The 19,457-nt window shown below is 39.3% G+C and overlaps 1 protein-coding gene across 1 annotated transcript in view; it reads left to right on the top strand.

The window, feature by feature from the left end:
* The first annotated feature begins 15,353 nt into the window (after positions 1–15,353).
* LOC103507425 (guanine nucleotide-binding protein G(o) subunit alpha) overlaps positions 15,354–19,457 on the top strand; it is a 54,880-nt gene continuing 50,776 nt past the window's right edge. The window contains exon 1 of the mRNA XM_026822288.1: positions 15,354–15,489. Within this exon, the coding sequence (XP_026678089.1) occupies positions 15,448–15,489 (42 nt within the window). The 5' untranslated portion in view covers positions 15,354–15,447. The remainder of the gene's footprint in view (positions 15,490–19,457) is intronic.

The raw sequence follows: 19,457 nt of genomic DNA on the forward strand, positions 1-19,457 counted from the left end.
TCTATTCTATTCTACTCAATTCAATTCTACTCTATTCTATTCTACTCAATTCAATAATTCTATTCTACTCTACTCAATTCAATTCTATTCTATTCAATTCAATTCAATTCTACTCTATTCTATTCTACTCAATTCAATAATTCTATTCTACTCTACTCAATTCAATTCTATTCTATTCAATTCAATTCAATTCTACTCTATTCTATTCTACTCAATTCAATAATTCTATTCTACTCTACTCAATTCAATTCTATTCTATTCAATTCAATTCAATTCTACTCTATTCTATTCTACTCAATTCAATAATTCTATTCTACTCTACTCAATTCAATTCTATTCTATTCTACTCAATTCAATTCTACTCTATTCTATTCTACTCAATTCAATAATTCTATTCTACTCTACTCAATTCTATTCTATTCTATTCAATTCAATTCAATTCTACTCTATTCTATTCTACTCAATTCAATAATTCTATTCTACTCTACTCAATTCTATTCTATTCTATTCAATTCAATTCAATTCTACTCTATTCTATTCTACTCAATTCAATAATTCTATTCTACTCTACTCAATTCTATTCTATTCTATTCAATTCAATTCAATTCTACTCTATTCTATTCTACTCAATTCAATTCTTTTCTACTCTACTCTACTCAATTCTATTCTATTCTACTCAATTCAATTCTACTCTATTCTATTCTCACCTGGCTGCGTCCAGAACTAATGATATGTGTGCCGAAGACAGGAGCGTGTTTTCTCCCTGAACTATTTCTTCGTACTATTAATATTATTTTTTCTATTTACTTTATTTTATTTTATTTTATTTTATTTTATAATTCTATTCTATTCTACTCAATTCAATTCTACTCTATTCTATTCTTACCTGGCTGCGTCCAGAACTAATGATATGTGTGCCGAAGACAGGAGCTAAATAAATTACATTATCAGATTATCACTTAAGTAGCATAATTTGTTTCTTTTCTGATTATCCATATTTTACAGTATTTCAAACTCAATTTGAAGTTCTTTCAAAGTTGATGTTGTTATAGTTGTTGTAGCAGCGGCTTTAGCTTTCGCCGAATGGTGTTGGCAGAGTAAAGAAAAGACATCTTTTTGTATCTGCCATACACCGGGGTGATGGTCTCTAGCCATGTTTAATTGGCTCGTCCTGAACCGCAGTCAACCATCGTGAGGACTTGTGCTTATTCTTTAAAAGCAGGGAGAACCCTTTGAAACTGCCAGCTAGCTAGGCTGGTTAGGGTTAGCTGTTCTCCTCCCTGTTTATAGTCCCACAGCCAGACGCTAGTCTACTCTCTGTTTAATATTCATGATTCATCATTTTGATTTGAATAAAAACCAACACAGATTAATAAATGATAAACTTGAAAGCCTAGTCAGTTTGGAGGGTAGCGCGTTTGCCTTGTAAGCACTAAGTCGCGAGTTCGATTGCCACTCGCGGAATAAATCTAGACCCTTGTCAAATGGAGTGTTCCTGAAGGCATGTAGTGGGTTCCAACTCGACCCTTTTTTTTCAAGAGGTTTGACAGAGGGAACTGTAACTGCTAAGGTCTTATCGTTGCGAAATTGAAGAGAGAAGGAAGACAGGATAGGAGAAAGCCAGCGGTTCCGAGAACGAACATTATCCCATCAAGATAAAATCCGCCCCGGGTGGGAATCGAACCCGCGGCCTAGCGCTTACAAGGCAGACGCACTACCAACCAAGCTCACTAGGCTGGCTTAAATGAAATGAAAAATAAAAGATGGACTTACAATATCAGCCAGGTCGAGATATTTGGTGCCCTGATTGGGTAACTTGAGCACTCCGCCAGGTTCTCCATCGATACTGATTTAATTCTATTCTATTCAATTCAATTCAATTCTACTCTATTCTATTCTACTCAATTCAATTCTTTTCTACTCTACTCAATTCTATTCTATTCTACTCAATTCAATTCTACTCTATTCTATTCTACTCAATTCAATTCTACTCTATTCTATTCTGTGAGCGTTAAACTGATCGAACGCCACTCTCCTGTGGACACCTGAAAATGAGGGGAAGCAACAAATAAATGTTAGATTCAAAGTACGTGTTAACATCGGAGTCCCAATCCCAACCCTCGACCACAGCCTATAGTAGCCTTGACCAAAATACCGACCCTCGAAGATGAAAAAATTAAGCCTAGTATTTTTTACTGCAAGGCCCGCGCTACACGTGAATTGAAACGAAAAATAAACTCACCACAACATCGCTGCTGATTGTAAACGGCCCATTCCCCGTGTCCAATAACAGCCGGAGGCACTGGTTAACAAAACACACAAACAAACACAAACAAACAAACACAAACAAACAAAAACAAATAAAAAAAACTCACCACAACATCGCTGGTCAGTGTAAACGGCCCATTCCCTGTATCCAATAACAGCCGGAGGCGCCGATTCACGATCTCAAGGCCGAGAAAGTCCGCCCGTCCCCCATAAGATGGAGTGAGGGAGGGAGGAGGAGGAGGAGTAGGGGGAGAGGGACTTACAATATCAGCCAGGTCGAGATATTTGGTGCCCTGATTGGGTAACTTGAGCACTCCGCCAGGTTCTCCATCGATACTGATTTCCACCAATGAGGGAGTGAGCGTTAGACTGATCGAGCGCCACTCTCCTGTGGACACCTGAAAATGAGGGGAAGCAACAAATAAATGTTTGATTCAAAGTACGTGTTAACAACGGAGTCCCAATCCCAACCCTCGACCACAGCCTAGTAGCCTTGACCATAATACCGATCCTCGAAGATGAAGAAATTAAGCCCAGTATTTTTTACTGCAAGGCCCGAGCTACACGTGAATTGAAACGAAAAATAAACTCACCACAACATCGCTGCTGATTGTAAACGGCCCATTCCCCGTATCCAATAACAGCCGGAGGCACCGGTTAACAAAACACACAAACAAACAAAAACAAATAAAAAAAAAAAAACTCACCACAACATCGCTGCTCAGTGTAAACGGCCCATTCCCTGTATCCAATAACAGCCGGAGGCGCCGATTCACGATCTCAAGGCCGAGAAAGTCCGCCCGTCCCCCGGACATCGGACCCGAACTGTACAGGAGGACTCCACTCGGCGCATCCGACTTCAGGTCCAGAGCCAGCCGCACGCCCGCCCTCTGAACCACCTGAATAGAATAGAGTAGAATATGAATAGAATAGAATTAATAGAATATGGATAGAATTAATAGAATATGGATATAGAATAGAATATACACTCGCGAGGAGGAGGTCCCTGGAGAGGGTTTTCTGAGTGACCTGTCGATGGTTTTTAATTCAAAATGAAATAATTATGCATTTAAATATGAAGTAATTATTTATTATGAAGATTCGAATTAGATTTATAGAATACAATAGAATATGAATAGAATTAATAGAATATGAATAGAATATACACTCGCCAGGAGGAGGTCCCTGGAGAGGGTTTTCCGAGTGACCTGCCGATGGTTTTTATTTAAAAATGAAGTACAGTAGAACCCCGATTTTATGAACCTCGGTTACAAGAAATCGAAAATCCGAGCTTTTTATTTATTTTTTACTCGAAAATCAGATTTTTTACTCGAAAATCGGATTTTTCCCTCGCATATCGAATTTTGTCTGATAATGCAAATAAAAATTTCCGAATTTTTATTTAAACCTCACAGAAATTGTAAGCCATAATGCTAATATGAACATATTTTGTCCTTTTAGTTACATAGTATGTCACTAAAAGTACAAAAAAAAATCAATAAATAAGCATATACTGTCGAAAATTTGCCATGTTTTCTCTGTTTTCTAATGTAACCCCGATTATATGAATCGGGGTTCTGATTTCATGAACTGCCCTTGGTCCCAATTAGTTAATGAAATCGGGGTTCTACTGTATTTGTTTTCCTTGGCTATGTTCAATGATTATAATTAGATAAATTTTATTTCGACATAAATTTTATTCACACGACATAAATTTTATTCACACAAATTGTACATATACAAAATTGAAAATACCATAATGGTAATAATAATAATATTACTTTTATTTAACAATAATTACAAAACATGATGAATAACAATTGAACAAGCAAAATGACAAACATAAAATGTACAGATTAATAAATTGAATTTTTGCTATGCTAATCAATTGTTCGTTTTTTAACATAGTAAGTATTATAAACCCAATGTGGCTAAGCACGGGTGGGGTTTATTATTTTTAATTCATCTTTTTCCAATTATTTTTACAAAACTCTTTTCCTTGCTGTTTTTAAAGGTAGGTATTTTATTTGATTTTTTAGGTGGTATGTACGTATGTTAATGGTTAATGATTTTTCTGATTTTTTCTTTATTATTTGGCGTTTTTAGCCATTCCCGTATTCTATTTCTTATACATGTTAAACTGTCTCTTCCCAAGGGTCTGATGTATAGCAGACAACCGTGAAATCAAAAATGTTTGAAAAACTGAAGAAGATTATCCACATACTTGAAGCTTAAAGCTCGAAAGGAACAAGAAGCAATGGTCATAAGAAGAAAGAAGATCTATGAAAGAATTAATTGCCAATGACCTGAGCTGTTCCCTCCTCAGTCGACACAAACTTCAGCTATTCTGCTAAAGTTTTAGACGAGGAGGGTTCAGCTCAAAGTTTATTGAGCTCGAGATTGAATTGATCTGAACAATAAAATATAAAAAAATCCTACCTACCTACCTACTACAAATTTAGAGAATAGAATAGGGTAGAATATGATTGGTACTATACCTGCGGAAGTGACAGGAAGGCACCATCGTCTACGAAACTGATTTCAGAATCATGAGATGCATCAAATTCCGCCGAACACGCCCATAATACACCTGAAATGAAAATATTAATCAATTATCTTATCAATCAATCAACAAGTAGGGCAAAATTTGCCTTACTCATTGGCGGAACTTAGGTACCACCTAATGCTTACAAGGCAGACACGCTGCCCTCTTAGTTAACCTGGCTGTCTATATTCTATTTTATTTTATATTCAAGGTTACCCCAGTGGCAAGGCCACCGTTAGCTTAGTGGTAATGCACTTCCTTGCCTAAGAAGCTCCTGGGTTCAAATACCACCTCGACAAAAATTAGCACTCGTTTTTCGATTGCAAAAATTTCAATAGGTTACTTTCTGGTGTTTTCGTGTTGACCCAGCACGTAAGTGGGAAGTATTGTGTCTCTTTGCGCCCATCTGATGTGAGGCATACTACAGGATGGTCATGTTAAGACACAGACCACACGCGTTTAATTTAGCAGTTGGTAGAAAGAACACTGACCTCCGAGCAAACTACTTTTTTTTTCTTTCTTTCTTTTTTTTTAAAAAAAAAAACAAGGTTCTACTCTCTTAAGAAATCTCCGTAGCTGGTTGGGTATCACAATAGGCTTGCACGCAGGAGGTCCGGGTTCGATTTCCGGAGGGGCCGAGTTTTTTTCGGCTCTGGGCCTAGAGTTTGGGGTGCACTCAGCCTCGTGAGGACAATTGGGTAACTACTTTAATCAAGTAGCGACCAGTGGCGACATTATACATAAGTGTAAAAAGATTATTGAAATGGAAATTGATTGCAAAGAAGACACTTAGTAATGCTGTGATATCCACAAAAGTTCCGAAAAAGCTCTGTTTTACCACAAAGAATTTGAGGTTCTATTTCTCTTACCTTGTGCATCAGCCTGACTGGACCTTGCCCGGGCTCGCTTGAGAGTGTCTATATTATTGTAGATCACATCCGACAGACACCCCCGCAGCCACTCAATATGGCCGAGAAACAGCTCGGTGAAGTCTCCCTGACCTCCGATGAACAACCCGTAGTGAATGTTCAACTCAAAAAACTTTCCTGGTAGCTTCTCACTGTGAAGAAAAGAGAAAAAAAATATGATAATTTTGATAGAAAGACCTTAAAATCTGGCTTGGGGACCTTTAACAGAGAGCAGACTAGTGTCTTTCTGTGGGACTATAAATAATTAAATAGGGATCAGAGCAGCCAAACCCTAACCAACCTAGCTAATTGGTGAATACAAAGGGATTATCATGCTTCAAAGGTTCCTCACAATGGTTGACTGTGGTCTGACACACCAAGAGACCATCAACCCCTCTGGGTACAGCTACACCGTTACATGTACCTAAAAATGTATAAGTACCTAAAAATAAAAATAAAAAACTTACAAGGTGGTATGTATAAGATCCACAGTAAGTGTGACATTGGCTTCAATTCTTGTCACATTGACACTGTGCCAAAGCAAATCATCGAGCCGAAGTCCACGAGGTGTCGAGATCTCTGTATCACCAGCTCCAAGGTTTATGTGAACCTGGCCAGAAAATAGTAAATTAGTCACAAAAAAAAAAAAATAAATAAATAAAACAAAATAGTAAGAAAAGAAAAAATCTGTAAATAAAAAATGGGATAAAAAGAGAGTAAGTTTTTTCAACTATGAATCAAATTAATTGTGGTGAAGCTGAGAGCCTCTTCACAACTTTTCGACCTTTTTGTGGATATAACAGTATTACTAATAGCCTAATTCTATCAAGACTATAAATCTTTATTTTTGCTCTGGTCAAAAGAAATCAAGTAGTAAATTAACATAACATAAGACTTGTATAGCCTTGCTATACCTACTTTAGTAAGAGAAAATAATAAATAAAAAAACATAATAGGATTAGTAAAATGAGAGCCTCTTCACAACTTTTTGTAGGTAGTACAAAACAAAGGGGTGGTGGGAATAAATAAGAAAAAGGAAAGAAAAAAATCCTTGTTACCTTCAATCTACCCGACTCCAATCTCAGAAGGCAGTAGTCAATTTTGCCCGCTGATAAAAACAAAATCGCATCAGACCTTTTAGTTCTGAATTTGAAGGATATGGTTGTTGTGCTTTTGGCCTCCTGGAACGGCACGGAAATGTAGCTGGCTCCGTAAAATGAGGCTGGAAAAAAGGTCAGAAGAGGTGATGATTTTTTATTTTAAGTGCTATTATTGTTATAGTAATTATTCAGAAGCCACAACAATGAAAAAGAAAGCTCCTTTTTGTGTTTAACCTAACCCCATAATAACACTGGTCACTGCTCAATTTGTGAAAGCTCCTTTTTGCATTTAACCTAACCCTATAATAACACTGGCCATTTTTAATTTGTGACAGCTCCTTTTTGTAGCAATTTTTCATTGTAGAGGCTTCTGAACAAGAATGATTGTTGTTATTACTTTTTTTTTTTCAATCATCCTTCAACAAATAACAAAAATATCAAAAATTTTGTCAACATCATTTCATAATTTACTATTCTACATCATGGGAAAAGCCCATGTGCAGAGAGCAAATCAAAAACACATTATTGTATGTCTCATACATCTGGCAGACCTAATGTGTCGCTGGCCATTTTTAATTTGTGACAGCTCCTTTTTGTAGCAATTTTTCATTGTAGAGGCTTTTGAACAAGTATGATTGTTGTTATTACTTTTTTTTTTTAATCATCCTTCAACAAATAACAAAAATATCAAAAATTTTGTCAACATCATTTCATAATTTACTATTCTACATCATAGGAAAAGCCCATGTGCAGAGAGCAAATCAAAAACACATTATTGTATGTCTCATACATTTGGCAGACCTAATGTGTCATTCATTCACTTTTGACTCATCAATGCCCAGGCTCCACTTTAATTTTCCACCAACTTCAGTGGAGTAGAATCTACATCATGGGAAAAGCCCATGTGCAGAGAGCAAATCAAAAACACATTATTGTATGTCTCATACATCTGGCAGACCTAATGTGTCATTCATTCACTTTTGACTCATCAATGCCCAGGCTCCACTTTAATTTTCCACCAACTTCAGTGGAGTAGAATAAAATAGAATAAACCTTGTTTATCCTGCATATCTAGGGCAGAAAAGTCCCTTTGCCCCAGCAGTCTAAACAAGGTCTTGTATATTTTGATGGGATGATGATAATACATACAAGGGTGAGGTAAAAAGCAATGAAATCATGAGTTCTTTGTGGTAAAGCAGAGCTTTTTCACAACTTTTGTGGAATGTGGGTGTTGCAGCATTACTAAGTGCCTCATCCTTTACTCTTAATTTTCTTCTACTCATAATTGTTCTCAAGATGAAAATTTTATAGAGGTCTCTCGTGTGGGGAAATACTCAAATTAAGCAAATCAGATTGCTTAATCCAAGAGTTAAACTTAAACCGAGTTTAAACTAGCATTGTGGCATCGGTCATTATCAGAGACATCTAGTCTTCTATGCCTTCACAGAGCAGCTGTTTCATTGCCATGAAAAAGAGAAGGAAAAGAAGAAGAAGAAAGAGGAGGAGGAGGAGGAGGAAGAGAGGAAAAAGCAGCCTTTCAAAGTAATTTCACGGAGAAAAAGAGAATGAGTGTGGGAGAAAATGAAAGAGAGAGGCTACTCTAGTATCTATTATGTGTAGCACATTGCATAACTCAGTAGTTTTCAGGCAACCACAGAAAAGCAAAAGGTCCCTAGAGTCTTGAATGAAATAGTTTTGATAGATTCTGACGTAATAACTTTGTGAAGATTCATCTTGAAAAGAAGAACACAATAACTTTTACTCTTCACAGTTGGGGGAGGGGTTTTTTATTGTTTATTCAAACAGACATGTTTCGCCATTGCTGGCATCATCAGTGTAAACTGTAAAAAAATGGGTCTTCCCCACTAATCAACCTCCTTGCAAAAATGTAAACGGTTCCTCAGAGATACCCCCCTCTCTCCCCCCCTGGCGGCAAAATTCAAAATTTTTTACAATGTTTATTTTTAAATTTAAAATTTTTACTGATCTGGTCAATTTGTTCCCCTTTTTTGTTTGCTTTCTTTTTCTTATGTGCAATTTTTTAACAGTTTACACTGATGATGCCAGCAATGGCGAAACATGTCTGTTTGAATAAACAATAAAAAACCCCCCTCCCCCAACTGTGAAGAGTAAAAGTTATTTGTGTTCTTCTTTTCAAGATGAATCTTCACAAAGTTACGTCAGAATCTATCAATATGTTCTAGTGAAATATTAAACATAGGACAAAATAAATAAATCATAGACACTAAATTCATAGACGATTTTTGCACCAGGGCGCTGCAACTCTCCGCCCTTCCAGCTATATTTAAATCAATAATCACGTCAAGTTAAACCATCTGACAACACCAGCCTAGTTAGCTTAGTTGGTAGTGCGTCTGCCTTGTAAGCGCTGGGCCGCGGGTTCGATTCCCGCCCGGGGCGGAAATTTACTTAGAACCAGTTACCAGATATTCTTTTCCACCACTCACATATCTTGGTTTCAACCTATTCAATCAAAAAGTCATAATAGATTTCTGAAATACACTCCCGGAGTAGTCACAAAAATAAACTACGCCAGCCTAGTTAGCTTGGTTGGTAGCGCGTCTGCCTTGTAAGCGCTGGGCCGCGGGTTCGATTCCCGCCCAGGGTGGATTTTATCCTGAACGGATAATGTTCGTTCTCGGAACGGCTGGCTTTCTCTTATCCTGTCTTCCTTCTATCTTCGATTTCGGGACGATAAGATCTTAGCAGTTACAGTTCCCCCTGTAAAAACCCTAAAAAAAAGCTATTTGCAACACGTTGGATAGAGTAGGTACTAGGTACCCTAACCGTTTTTGAAATATGAGTCGCATTTTTTATGCAAATAAAAAAATTATTTTAATTGTTTTCTTTGGTTTTTCTATTCACTTTATTTGTGTCATAAAAAAATGCAAAAAGGAGCTTACGACTAAATAGTCCGCAAGAGTGTGCTAGCAAGTAAATATATATAAGCAAGTAAACTTAAAATGATTTGTTATAAAAGAAGATTAACAATTAGATGAAAGTCACAATATTGTGAATGTAATTAATTAATTCGTATCTCACACAAGTGTTGCCACGGCTATTCAAGATTTCAAATTTCAAGAATAATAAATAATAAATTAATTATAAAATTAAAATGGAGGTTATCTGTGCATATAGTAAAAAGTGGGAAAAAGTAGTATTGGGTTGTCCATAGAACAGCAATGGTTGATTGCACAGGGCTGATTGACAGGCTGATGAAAAATACTGACCCCATCTGAATATAGGAAAGGGCAAAATGAAATACCTACATACTTAAAATTTTTGATCATTAAATGGATATCTACATTACCTACCTATCTACTTACGTAGGCATTATCAACCCTGATTTTTACCTTTTTTGTATAGGTACCTAAGTTTAGTAATGCTTTAGATTGCCAGCATAATACAAGTTGTCAGATTATGATAATAGTTTAGTAAGTAGAGCATCTCTTTAAGTCTTTACTGATCCATCCAATTTGTGATTGTCTTGGTGGTGTAGTGGTCAAGGCACTCGCCTGTTACTTAAACAGGAGGGCATGGGTTCAATCCCAGCTGAGGTATGGAATGTTATACTCAATATAATAAAATTTGAGAATTTGACCACAATAATAGTAGTAGCCTACTGCTGGAGTAAAGGGACTTTTCAGTCCTATGCAAGCTGTATAAATAAGCACTATTATTATTATTTTTATTATTGGGTGGAAGAGCTTGTGTAGGTAAATGAGAACTTAAAATAAAGCCTAAAAAAAAATAAAATAATAATAAGTAATGATGATAATAATATTAGTCCACTTTACTTAGTGAGATGAACAAAAGTAGACTTGACATGATTGTGTAGGTATTTGAACAAATCTTTTCGTTTGATTTCAGGTGCTAAGTTTCGTATCGTATCTTCTCTTATCTAAAAATAGAAGTAAACAAATTTCAAGATGGATGGCCCCCAAATCTTATCGGAAATGAGGTGAATCTGGGACAATCAACCAATCAAATCACCCGGTTCCAAGCATTTGTAATATTTTGTAACCAACAGTTCTTCGTTCTCAAATTTGATTGGTCGTCTCGTGAGCTCTTATCACGCAAGTGCGTGTGAAGTTAGCCACGCAAAACGGTTCCAATCATTTGTAACCAACAGTTCTTCGTTCTCAAATTTGATTGGTCGTCTCGTGAGCTCTTATCACGCAAGTGCGTGTGAAGTTAGCCACGCAAAATTAATGAAAATGTTTTTTGAGCGGCTAGTATATTCAAGGAGGTGGAAAAGAGCGAATAACGTCAGAACAAAAAAGTGAAGCCTTAAAAAATACACTCCCGGAGTAGTCACATTAGTCACAAAAATAAACTACGCCAGCCTAGTTAGCTTGGTTGGTAGCGCGTCTGCCTTGTAGGCGCTGGGCCGCGGGTTCGATTCCCGCCCAGGGTGGATTTTATCCTGAACGGATAATGTTCGTTCTCGGAACGGCTGGCTTTCTCTTATCCTGTCTTCCTTCTATCTTCGATATCGGGACGATAAGATCTTGGCAGTTACAGTTCCCCCTGTAAAAACCCTAAAAAAAAGCTATTTGCAGCACGTTGGATAGAGTGGGTACTAGGTACCCTAACCGTTTTTGAAATATGGCTTCACTTTTGTTTATCATACAATCCAGTGATTCCCCAACTTCTTGGGCTGCCCCGTACAGTGCTGCCACGCACGAGTGTTTTAGGAACTAAAGTACTGACGTCACTAGAGGAGGGGAAAGTTAGAGGTGGAGAAGTGTTTAGTTTGTTATCGAACGTTTTGAATGCAGGTCGACCTGATCTGTCTGAATGAGGGAAAAAAAAGACTCGAGTAAATATGAAATATGCTTTGACACCAGGCCCGTACATTAGAGTACATACCTGTTGAAGGCAGAGTCCCGTACTGCAGAATTAGGATCGGACAATAGTTTCACTATGAATGGCACTAGCTTGGATACAGTCAGGGCTTTAGTACCATATGTCACTAGAGTAACTTAACACTGACAATACATTAGAGTACATACTTACCTGTTGAAGGCACCAAGATTTTGTCGAGGGGGTGTGAGGCATGAGTCCAAACAGTGATTGGGGGGGGGTGATGTGGATCCTCCAATTTTTTTGAGTCTGACCTACAGTAAAGCAGAAAAATGGAGGGGCTGGGTCCCCTCAGCCCCCCTAAATATTCCCCTGTATGACCATAGTCTAATGTAGCAGTTGTTTAATTGCTATGGAAAAAAAAGGTGGTGAAACATGCTCATTTTTAAATCCTTGGAAAGAAACTAGAAGACTGTACCCCAAAATGGCAAGCAGGACAAGTTATCCCACATGGCCACCTGTTGTGATATCAGCCACACACAATGTTGCTTAACTTTTAAAGTTCATCAGTAATCATCAGTCAAGTGCAGTAGTATTCCAATTCCATACCTACCTGGGGTTGAACTCTTGTCCTCCTTAATATTAGGCAATCATCTTGGCCACAGTGCGACCGAGGCAAGTCAATAAAAGGGCCAATTAAAAAAAAAAAAAAAAGAAAAGAAAAAAAACCTTCAAAAAGATGATCCTTGGGAAAAAATACTTTATTTTAAAGAAAAGTCTTTTTTCCTCTTTTCCCCCTCCTCCCTCCCCACATTTGTGGGACCACACTTTGGGAATTTAATGAGGGCATCAAGCCTTATGGCAAGTCCACAAACGATTATTAGTTTTTAAAGAGGTTTGCTAGAGGGAACTGTTGGCTAAGGTCTTATCGTTTCAAAATCAAAGAGGTGGCGAAGACAGGATAGGAGAAAGCTTGCAGTTCCGAGAACGAACCCTATCTTTTAAAATCATAGATTGCTTAATCCGAGAGTTAAACTTAAACCGAGTTTAAACTAGCATTGTGGCATCGGTCATTATCAGAGACATCTAGTCTTCTACTTATATGCCTTCACAGAGCTGCTGTTTCATTGCCATGAAAAAGAGAAGAAAAAGAAGGAGAAGGAGGAGAAGTAGAAGGAGAAGGAAGAGAAGTAGAAGGAGAAGAAGAAGAAAGAGGAGGAGGAAGAGAGGAAAAAGCAGCCTTTCAAAGTAATTTCACGGAGAAAAAGAGAATGAGTGTGGGAGAAAATGAAAGAGAGAGAGCAAAAGAAGAAGAGAGAGAAGAAAAGGGAAGAGGGCGGAAAGAGGAGGAGAGAAAATGAAAGAAGGAGGAGAGGGAAGACGAGGGAAGAGAAAAAGAGAGAAGGGGAGAGGGAGGGAGGGAGGAGGTTAGAAACTGAAAGGAGGAGAGAGAGAGAGCAAGGAGAAGGGAAAGAGAGGGGGAGAGAAATCAATATGGGAAGTTGTTAGTTCGTCAATCGCCCACCATAGGAGACCGCTAGCGCTAGTGTTCCCATGTTAACGTTTTGACCCTCCCCACCTCCTTCTTCCTGTTTTTTTTTTTTCTTCTTCTTCTTCTTCTTCTTCTTCTTCTTCTTCTTCTTCCTCCTTTTCATCTTCTTTATCTTCCTCTCCTTTTTTTTTCTTTCCTCTTCTTTCATGTTCTCCTTCGGGCCTTTAAGCTTTATACGAATCTATCAAATTTACGATACCATGTTAAGACTGCGAGAGTAAAGGGACTTTTCAGTCCTATTTGGATTGAAGAAAAAAAAAACAAGGTATAACTATTCAGGTCGGGGGACACGATTGAGTTTAAACTCCGTTTAAATTTAACTCTCGAATTAAGCAGTCAGATTGCTTAAACCTAGTTTAAAACTTGAACGCAGTTTAAGTAACATCACTTTGTGGTCTCCGGCCTCAATCAAACAAAATCCAACCTAAGCTGGTCTACTCCCTGGTTAACGTCCCCCATCCAGACTAAGCTGGTCTACTCCCCCTACCTCGGTGGTGTAGTGGTCAAGGCGCTCGCCTGGCAAACAGGAGGGCGTGGGTTCAATCCCAGCCGAGGTATCGAAATTTATCCTCAATTTAATTTGAGAATTTGACCACAATAATAGTAGTAGCCTACTGCTGGAGTAAAGGGACTTTTCAGTCCTATGCACTAGTCAAAGTTACTAGTCAAGTGAAGACGTTGTACCTACCTCGGTGGTGTAGTGGTCAAGGCGCTCGCCTGGTAAACAGGAGGGCGTGGGTTCAATCCCGGCCTAGGTATAGAATTTTATCCTCAATATAATTTGAGAATTTGACCACAATAATAGTAGTAGCCTACTGCTGGAGTAAGGGGACTTTACAGTCCTATGCGAGTTTAAGTAACATCACTTTGTGGTCTCCGGCCTCAATCAAACAAAATCCAACCTAAGCTGGTCTACTTCCTGTTTAACGTCCCCCATCCAGACTAAGCTGGTCTACTCCCTGTTTAACGTCCCTCAGCCAGACTAAGCTGGTCTACTCCCTGTTTAACGTCCCTCAGCCAGACTAACTTACAGTCCTATGCGAGCAGTATAAATAAGCACTACTATTCTTTTACCTATATTAATATGAATATACCTTGTTTATCCTGCTGGGATAGGACTGAAAAGTCCCTTTACCCCAGCAGTCTAGCCAAGGTCTCGTGTATTTTATAGGTTTAATAGCATAATACATAATGCTTAAAACGGACCTTACTTAGTAATGAAAAAAAAAAGTTCGTTCTTGGAACGGTCGACTTTCTATCCTGTCCTCCTTCCTGCCTTGATTATTATTAATTAGATTCATATTAGACACCCAAATTAGCCGGAATTGCCGGAGCCGGAGACACCCAGCCGGAAAGCCGGAGACACCCAAATTGAATCCAGCCGGAAATCGAACCCGGGACCTCCGCTGTGCAAGCCTAGTGTGATACCCACTAAGCTAGTGTGATACCCACTAAGCTAGTGTGATAGCCACTAAGCTAGTGTGATAACCACTAAGCTACGGAGGTTACTCTCTGAAAAGAAAAATAAATAAAAATACTGGGTCAACTAGAAATAATTGAAAGAAGGTTGGAGGTAGGGGGGACCCTACTAATTGACTGTTTAGGTGCCATAGGAGGGAGGGGGAGGTCGATGACTGTTAGTTAGCTAGGTGCCTAATTGTCCCCATACGAATATGTTACGAGTTATGACTAACATATAGTGTATACATGTTTAACGTCCCTCCGCCAGACTAAGCTGGTCTACTCCCTGTTTAACGTCCCCCAGCCAGACAAATAAAGCACTACTTATACTTATACTTGCTTCGTGTTTCAGAATCATCCACGAGAGCGGCTTCACATCGGAAGACTTCAAACAGTACCGGCCCGTTGTCTATAGCAATACCATCCAATCGACTGTCCGAATTTTGGGGACTTTTCTTTTGAGCAAATGGCTTGAACTGAGGTGAACTTGACTTAGCAAATAGAGAGATACAGGGGGGTCTTACTTGAGAGGTGGTCAGATTAGAACTAAAGTTGGTTCGGCGTGCTCCGTCGGTTCTCGTAGGTATCTTATTGTAGCGGGCAATAGGAGGGAGGTATAAGGTGAGTAAAAAGGAGGTGTACGCAACACTTGTACTTATAATAATTATACTTGCTGCGTGTTTCAGAATCATCCACGAGAGCGGCTTCACATCGGAAGACTTCAAACAGTACCGGCCCGTTGTCTATAGCAATACCATCCAATCCCTGGTAGCCATCCTGCGTGCCATGCCCAACCTTTCCATAAGCTTTAGTAATAACGAACGAGAGGTGAGTGAATTAATGTAGAAACACAATACCATCACGTCACGTGAAGTCATGGGGAGTCAGAAACTAGAAAGATGTATTTCAAAGTTTTCCCATAATATTGTAGGTAATCACGTTCAGGAAAGCCACTAACTTTTTACTTTTATATGACATTTTTGAAGCAGACTGCGGGGCTTAGTGGCTTGCACTGCGGAGCTCCCTGGTTCAATTCCCGGCGCGGTTAGTGTTTGGTGTTCGCGCTGCACTCAGCCTTTTAATCGACTAGCGACCAGTGGGGGCATTGCCAGTGTAAAAAGATTATTGAAATATAGAAACAATTTGAGGCACTCATCTTAATGGTTACACTCCTGAATGTGTCCTAGATCTCTGATGGAAGTGCATGGGTACACTTTTCAATCTAATAATCACCAGGACTCGCCTAATATCTAATCTCATAATCACTCGCTTCCTGTTAACATCACTACAGAACTGGAGATAGATCAGATTAACTGCACGGATTTAAGCATTTTGTTTTAGCAAGCCCGCCTTGTAAGCGCTAGGTCGCGGTTTTGATATCCGCCGCCCGGGCAAATATTAACCCAAAAGAACGAACTTTTTTTTTTTACCAAGGTTTTTAGAATAGAAAAGATCTAATCTTACCTTACTTCTCTAGGAGAGCCAATCTGTCAAGTAGCAACATATTAATATAGGTAAAAGAACAACGTCTTCACTTGACTAGTAACTTCACTGGACTAGTAACTTACTAGTCAAAGTTACTAGTCAAGTGAAGACTGAAGACGTTGTTCTTTTACCTATAGTAATATGAATAAACCTTGTTTATCCTGCTGGGATAGGACTGAAAAGTCCCTTTCCCCCAGCAGTCTAAACAAGGTCTCGTATATTCTATGGGTTTAATAGCATAATACATAATGCTTAAAACGGACCTAACTTAGTAATTAAAAAAAAAGGTTCGTTCTTGGAACGGTTGACTTTCTATCCAAGACGGTGTCCTGCCTCGGTGGTGTAGTGGTCAAGGCGCTCGCCTGGTAAACAGGAGGGCGTGGGTTCAATCCCAGCCGAGGTATGGAACTTTATCCTCAATATAATTTGAGAATTTGACCACAGTAATAGTAGAAGCCTACTGCTGGAGTAAAGGGACTTTTCAGTCCTATTCGAGCAGTATAAATAAGCACTATTATTATTATTATCCTGTCCTCGTTCCCGTCTTGAATCCAGCCGGAAATCGAACCCTGGACCTCCGGTGTGCAAGCCTAGTGTGATACCCACTAAGCTAGTGTGATATCCACTAAGCTAGTGTGATATCCACTAAGCTAGTGTGATACCCACTAAGCTAGTGTGATATCCACTAAGCTAGTGTGATATCCACTAAGCTAGTGTGATACCCACTCAGCTAGTGTGATACCCACTAAGCTAGTGTGATATCCACTAAGCTAGTGTGATATCCACTAAGCTAGTGTGATACCCACTAAGCTAGTGTGATACCCACTAAGCTAGTGTGATACCCACTAAGCTAGTGTGATACCCACTAAGCTAGTGTGATACCCACTAAGCTAGTGTGATACCCACTAAGCTAGTGTGATACCCACTAAGCTAGTGTGATACCCACTAAGCTAGTGTGATACCCACTAAGCTAGTGTGATACCCACTAAGCTAGTGTGATACCCACTAAGCTAGTGTGATACCCACTAAGCTAGTGTGATACCCACTAAGCTAGTGTGATACCCACTAAGCTAGTGTGATACCCACTAAGCTAGTGTGATACCCACTAAGCTAGTGTGATACCCACTAAGCTAGTGTGATACCCACTAAGCTAGTGTGATACCCACTAAGCTAGTGTGATACCCACTAAGCTAGTGTGATACCCACTAAGCTAGTGTGATACCCACTAAGCTAGTGTGATACCCACTAAGCTAGTGTGATACCCACTAAGCTAGTGTGATACCCACTAAGCTAGTGTGATACCCACTAAGCTAGTGTGATACCCACTAAGCTAGTGTGATACCCACTAAGCTAGTGTGATACCCACTAAGCTAGTGTGATACCCACTAAGCTAGTGTGATACCCACTAAGCTAGTGTGATACCCACTAAGCTAGTGTGATACCCACTAAGCTAGTGTGATACCCACTAAGCTAGTGTGATACCCACTAAGCTAGTGTGATACCCACTAAGCTAGTGTGATACCCACTAAGCTAGTGTGATACCCACTAAGCTAGTGTGATACCCACTAAGCTAGTGTGATACCCACTAAGCTAGTGTGATACCCACTAAGCTAGTGTGATACCCACTAAGCTAGTGTGATACCCACTAAGCTAGTGTGATACCCACTAAGCTAGTGTGATACCCACTAAGCTAGTGTGATACCCACTAAGCTAGTGTGATACCCACTAAGCTAGTGTGATACCCACTAAGCTAGTGTGATACCCACTAAGCTAGTGTGATACCCACTAAGCTAGTGTGATACCCACTAAGCTAGTGTGATACCCACTAAGCTAGTGTGATACCCACTAATTTAATTTATGTTTTATGTCTGGCTAGGGGACGTTAAACAGAGAGAAGACTAGCGTCTGGCTTTGGGACTATAAACAGGGAGAAGAACAGCTAATCCTAACCAGCCTAGCAAGCTGGCAGTTCCTCAAAGGGTTCTCTCTGTTTTTAAAGACCAAGCACAAGTCCTCACGATGATTGACTGCGGTTCAGGACTCAGGACGAGCCGGCCAATTTAACATGGCTAGAGCTAGAGACCATCACCCCGGTGTATAGCAGATACAAAAAGACATCTTTGCTTTATTCTGCTATCGCCATTCGGCGAAAGCTAAAGCCGCTACAACAACATTTTATGTTTTATACCCAATGAACAAGACTTGCTGAAACTGCTGACCAAAAAGGCATTCCTCGGTCCTACGTTGGCAGTCTAAATGAAGTATTTGACTTTTAATTTCCCGAACGGATAACGTTCGTTCGTTCTCGGAACGGCAGGCTTTCTCCCATCCCATCCTCCTCACTTCGCTTTCAGTGCCCTAAATCACCAAAGTATGGAAAAGTATCTTACAAGTGTAATAGCCAATGGAAAAGCAGAATTTTGAATTTGGACGACCAAAAGGCACGCCTCAGTCCTGCGTTGGCAGTCTAAATGAAGTATTTGACTTTTAATTTCCCGAACGGATAACGTTCGTTCTCGGAACGGCTGGCTTTCTCCTATCCTGTCCTCCTCTCTTCGCTCTCGCAACGATAAAACCTTAGCAGTTACAGTTCCTTCTATCAAACCTCTAGGAGCCAGCCTAGTTAGCTTGGTTGGTAGTGCGTCTGCCTTGTATAAAAAGGCACGCCTCAGTCCTACGTTGGCAGTCTAAATGAAGTATTTGACTTTTAATTTCCCGAACGGATAACGTTCGTTCTCGGAACGGCTGGCTTTCTCCTATCCTGTCCTCCTCACTTCGCTTTCAGGACGATAAAACCTTAGCAGTTACAGTTCCTTCTATCAAACCTCTAGGAGCCAGCCTAGTTAGCTTGGTTGGTAGTGCGTCTGCCTTGTATACTCTCTGAAAGGAAAAATAAATAAAAATACTGGGTCAACTAGAAATAATTGAAAGAAGGTGGGAGGTAGGGAGGACCCTACTAATTGACTGTTTAGGTGCCATAGAGGGGAGGTCGATGACTGTTAGTTAGCTAGGTGCCTAATTGTCCCCATACGAATATGTTATGAGTTATGACTAACATATAGTGTATACAGGGTGTCCCAGAAATTATCTAACCTAAAAGGTTATGAAACGGCAGGAAGGAATATACAGTATGTCCTTGAAATCTTGTATGGTACCCCTTCATCTTTTGAACGGCTAAGATGGGTTTCTTTGTGTCTAGCATTCAACCCGGGCAAACTGGAATTAAGTGATACAACTTTTTGGGAAAAAAAAAAAAAAAAAAAAAAAAAAAAAAAAAAAAAAAAAAAAAAAAAAAAAAAAAAAAAAAAATT

The sequence above is a fragment of the Diaphorina citri genome, unplaced genomic scaffold (assembly GCF_000475195.1).
Source record: "Diaphorina citri unplaced genomic scaffold, Diaci psyllid genome assembly version 1.1 scaffold312, whole genome shotgun sequence".
Classification (NCBI taxonomy): domain Eukaryota; kingdom Metazoa; phylum Arthropoda; class Insecta; order Hemiptera; family Psyllidae; genus Diaphorina; species Diaphorina citri.